Source organism: Cherax quadricarinatus, chromosome 78 (assembly GCF_038502225.1).
Source record: "Cherax quadricarinatus isolate ZL_2023a chromosome 78, ASM3850222v1, whole genome shotgun sequence".
Classification (NCBI taxonomy): Eukaryota; Metazoa; Arthropoda; class Malacostraca; order Decapoda; family Parastacidae; genus Cherax; species Cherax quadricarinatus.
In genome coordinates, this window is record NC_091369.1 from 21,839,410 (window position 1) to 21,844,826 (window position 5,417).

General features: G+C 42.0%; 1 protein-coding gene across 1 annotated transcript in view; it reads right to left on the bottom strand.

Moving 5' to 3' along the window:
- The window catches only part of LOC138855028 (uncharacterized), a 397,726-nt gene extending 396,416 nt beyond the window's left edge, over positions 1 to 1,310 (bottom strand). Inside the window, exon 1 of the mRNA XM_070101776.1 lies at positions 1,152 to 1,310. Coding sequence (XP_069957877.1) covers positions 1,152 to 1,244 — 93 coding nt within the window. The 5' untranslated portion in view covers positions 1,245 to 1,310. The remainder of the gene's footprint in view (positions 1 to 1,151) is intronic.
- Positions 1,311 to 5,417: the final 4,107 nt, after the last annotated feature.

The following is a 5,417-nucleotide window of genomic DNA, read 5'->3' on the forward strand; positions in this document are numbered from 1 at the left end:
CTCAAGCTGATATAACCGAAGAGTTATTCCACCAGATGCTTGATGACACTGTCATCACACACAGTAATTCACACTGGAATGAACCAATGATTTTAGTACCTAAGAAAGACAGAACTTGGTGCCGGTGATTGATTTTAGGAAACTTTACGCCAAAAAGATTCCATATCATTCTTCATTTCTTCTTTTTGTTAACCATCTAAGGTGTACATAGAGGTGTACCTAGAAAAAGTAATTGTCTTGCCAGAATATGTGGAGTCGTATCACAAGAGACTATATTTAGAACTCTGTAAGTTTGAAGAAACCATTCTAAAGATAAAGCTCTCTAAATGTCAGATCTTTAGATCAGAGATCAAGTTTATTGGTCATGTAGTCTCTCCTACAGAGATTATAACTAACTAAACTTAAGTAACTGCTGTACAAAACTTTCCTACCTTAAAAACTGCTGATGCTATAAGATCATTTGTGGGCTTAAAAGGTTTCTATAGTTTTCATTACAACTCCTTTAAGTGAATTACTCAAAAAAGATGTTCCTTCCACTTGGATCTTCAGTCAAGAAAGAACATTCAACACATTAAGAGATAAGCTAACTTCTGCTCCTGTATTAAAATTTTCTGATTTGAAAAAAAAATTCTACCTGTAAAAAAGACACACTAGCACCATCAGTATAGGTGTTGTACCAGTACAAAAGACTGATAGCAAGTATTACCTTGTTACATTTGCTAGTCAAGTCTTAACCAAGTCTGGACGAAATTATTCTGTAACTGACCAGGAATCATTGGGCTTTAAACATTTCCAGGATATCATCTGCCATACCCTGACCATATCTTGTTCCAGAATTAACGACCAACTAAAAGATTACGATGATGGTCCTTGACCATACAAGAGTACAGTACAACCTATACACACTTACCTGGTCTGGCGTTATTCAATATCTGATGAAGATCGTTGTCTGTCTGTTCTTATTCCTTCGTTTTATTTTTAAGAATGCATTTCTACATGGTATAACAAAAATCACATTTTGTTAGTAAAACAGAAGTTAAAATAAGGACCTGAAAATTTTAAAGTTTTTATATTCATTTGGAATCATTTCTGGTTTCAATAAATTTGTCATTCCAGCCCCAAAGTTTGAAAGATCAGTAAAGGTAACTCACAGTGACAGAGTGAGGAAAATCCCCTGTGAGGACATTAGCGAGGGCCAAAAGCTGCTCCTTGTTGGTCACTCTAGTGAAGACTTGTTCAGCCATGATGCTGCTGGATGCACTACCAGTCTCACTCTCAAGCTGATGACAATGACACGAATTGGAAAGATTTTAGTAAATGTTCCTAGCTGAAAAATATTTGTTATACAGACACACACAAATATAAACATTGGCGCGCTCGCACTCCCACACACACACACACACACACACACACACACACACACACACACACACACACACACACACACACACACACACACACACACACACACACACACACACACACACACACACACCTTCTTGGACTGCAAGAAGGCCTTCGACACAGTTCCTCACGAGGGATTAATGCAGAAGCTAGAGGATCAGGCGCATTTAACAGGAAAGGCACTGCAATGGATCAGAGAATACCTGACAGGGAGGCAACAACGAGTGATGGTACATGATCAGGTATCACAGTGGGCACCTGTGACAAGCGGAGTCCCACTGGGATCGGTCCTAGGACCAGTGCTATTTTAAGAATATGTGAATGACATGATGGGAGGGATAGACTCAGAAGTGTCTCTCTATTTGCACATGATGTGAAGTTAATGAAAAGAATTAAATCAGATGAGGAACAGACAGGATTTCAAAGGGAGCTGGACAGGCTTGACACCTGGTCCAGCAACTGGCTTCTCGAACTTAACCCCGCCAAATGCAAAGTCATGAAGATCGGAGAAAGGCAAAGAAAACCACAGACGGAGTTTAGGCTAGGTGGTCAAAGACTGCAAACCTCGCTGAAGGAGAAAGATCTTGGGGTGAGTATAATACCGAGTACGTCTCCAAAAGCACACATCAACCAGATAACTGCTGCAGCATATGGGAGCCTGGAAAACCTGAGAATAGCGTTCCGATACCTTAGTAAGGAATCGTTCAAGACACCATATACCGTGTAAGTCTGGCCAATACTGGAGTATACAGCACCAGTTTGGAACCCACACTTGATCAAGCACGTCAAGAAATTACAGAAAGTGCAAAGGTTTGCGAGAATGTTAGTTCCAGAGCTAAGGGAAATATCCTACGAAGAAAGGTTAAGGAAAATCGGCCTAACGACACTGGAGGACAGGAGAGTTAAAGGAGACATGATAATGACGTATAAAATACTGCATGGAATGGACAAGGTGGACAGAGACAGGATGTTTCAGAGAGGAGACACAGAAACAAGGGGTCAAAGTTGGAAGGTGAAGACTCAGATGAGTCAAAGGGATGTTAGGAAGTATTTTTGTCAGTCATATAGTAGTCAGGAAGTGGAATAGCAAGTGAGGTAGTGGAGGCAGGAACCATATATAGCTTTAAGATGAAGTATGATAAAGCAGGGAGAGAGAGGACCTAGCAGTGCTTAGTGAAGAGGCGGGTCCAGGAGCTGAGTCTCGATCTCTGCAACAACAATCACGTGAGTACATAACACGATGTGAGGAGCTCAGCAAACAACTGAGAAAGGTATTCACAGTGGAGACAGAGAGGCTTCCAGTAAACCGAGGCGGTAAGGTGCACCTGCAAGTGCTGGACACACTTGAGATAGAGAACTGATGTACTCTGTGTTCCACTAAAAACAATCTTCAAAAAATCTTTCGAAACAAGGCAACTGCCTGAGGTATTAAAGACATCAAACGTAGTCCTGATTTTAAAGAAAGGAGTCAGACGGGCAGGTAGTACTAAACTAAACATCTGTGTCACTGACATGTATAGCATGTAAGGTTATCGAGAAGATTATCAGAAGAGTGGTGGAGAACGTAGAAAAGAATGGGTTCATACATGACAACCAGCATTGCTTCAGGGAAAGGAAATCCTCGATCACAAACCTACTGGAGTACCAATACAGGGGAAGAGAAGACAGGAAAGAAAGAGGGATGGGTAAACTTGGAATGTAGTAAGGCTTTCAACACAATACCACACAAGAAACTTGTTGAAAAGTATGAGGAGCAGTCAGCAATATCAGGGAAAGTGCTGCAATGGATCGGAGAATATCTGACAGGAAGGAAACAATATGTGCTGGTAAGTAACGAGGTGTCACAATGAATGCATATGTCGAGTGGGGTTCCACATGGGTCAGTAAAATGTCCGGTGCTGTTTCTTGTATAGCTAACTGACATGACAGAAGGAATAGATTCAGAGGTGTGTCTGCATATGATGTGAAGCTAATGAGGAGACGAGGATCAGGTATGGCTGCAACGGGATCCGAACTGGCTGCAAGCTTTTTTCAATAAATTGTTCCTGAAGTTCAATCTGAAAAAGTGTAAACTTATGAAGCTTGGTGAAGGACAAAGAAACTCAAAGTATGAGTACAGCATAAAAAGTGATAAGCTACAAAACTAAAGGAAAATGATTTGGGGTTAGCATCATACCAAGCTCATCTCCTGAGGTACACAACCAAATAACTGCTGCAGCATATGGGCGCCTGGCACACCTAACAATAGTGTTCTGATACCTCAGTAAGGAATCGTTGAAGATTCTGTACATTGTGTACGTCAGGCCCATACTGGAATATGCAGCACCAGCTTGGAACTCACACCTGGTCAAGCAAGTCAAGAAATTAGAGAAAGTGCAAAGGTTTGCAACAAGACTAGTTTCAAAGATGAGTGGAATGTCCTACGAAGATAGGTTAAGGGAAATTGTCCTGATGACAATGGAAGACAGGAGGGTTAGGGGAGACATGATAACGACATACAAATTACTGGGAGGAATTGGCAAGGTGGACAGAGACAGGATGTTCCAGAGATGGGACACAGAATCATGCAATCACAATTGGAAATTGAAGACTCAGACGAGTTGTCAGAAAGTGGTATAGTCTGGCAAGCACTGAGTGGAGGCAGGAACCATACACAGCTTTCATGAGAGGTATGATAAAGCTCATGGAATAGGGCTCTCCTACATAGTAGCGACCAGTGATGAGGCGGGCTAGGAGGCTGTGTTTCGACCCCTGCAACCACAATTAGGTGAGTATACACACACACACACACACACACACACACACACACACACACACACACACACACACACACACACACACACGCACACACACGCACACACACGCACACACACGCACACACACGCACACACACGCACACACACGCACACACACGCACACACACGCACACACATGCACGCACACGCACGCACACACACGCACACACACACACGCACGCACACGCATGCACACGCACGCACACACACTCATATGCACACACATACACGAGTGTGTTAGGTTAACAGCAAGATCACTGAGAATTTTACATTAGGAACATCACTGACACATTAACATTAAAACTCTACTCAGAGGTTAACATTAAGAATCTCACTTAGAGGTTAACATTAAGAATCTCACTGAGAGGTTAACATTAAGAACTTTACTGAGACGTTAACATTAAGAATCTCACTGCGAAGATAACATTAAGAATCTCACTGAGAGGTTAACATTAAGACCTTCACTGAGAGGTTAACATTAAGAACTTCACTGAGAGGTTAACATTAAGAACTTCATTGAGATTTTAACATTAGTACCGTCTCTTTAAAAAAAAAATAGGATAATATAGGGGAGGTGGAAGACCCAGAGAAACAGAGGAAGATATGACTGGAAAGGAAAAATTGCTGGAAGAGCTTAGGAATAGAATGGGATATGAGTAGGACAGGAAGCTAGGAGAACTTGTCGCTAAAATGAAGGAAATGATGTATGCAGAGAACAAGAAGTGGGAACAGTGAGTGAAAGCTGCAGAAGCCAGGATACAAAACCTCACAGAAGAACTGAAAATGCTGAAGCAAGATGTAGAGTCAAAAGAACATAAGGATCAAGCCATCAGGAGCAGGTACACCATCATCCATCGAGGAGGACCAAAGGTAAGAAAGGAGTTAAATCCTACACTGAGGACCTGTCAGGTCATCAGGAATGACAGTGGCATGCTGCTGGGTATATAGAGGTAATAGGCCTGCAGAAGAGGCGCGAGCAGGCTTCCGGGAGATCCATGAAATGATAAAGGAAGCAGCAATCATTATGCTTAAATGGGACTCAGAGAAGCAGAGGGGAAAGCATTGAGAACAGGAAAGGGAGAGATCAGTTTTTATTCAAGTACTGCAGGAGATCGATGGGAGGACATAGGAAGAAAGATGACTGGAAGAGGAAAAACAGATTGAAAACATCAACAAACTGATGAGGAAGGCATGACTGAACTGATAAATATTCACAGA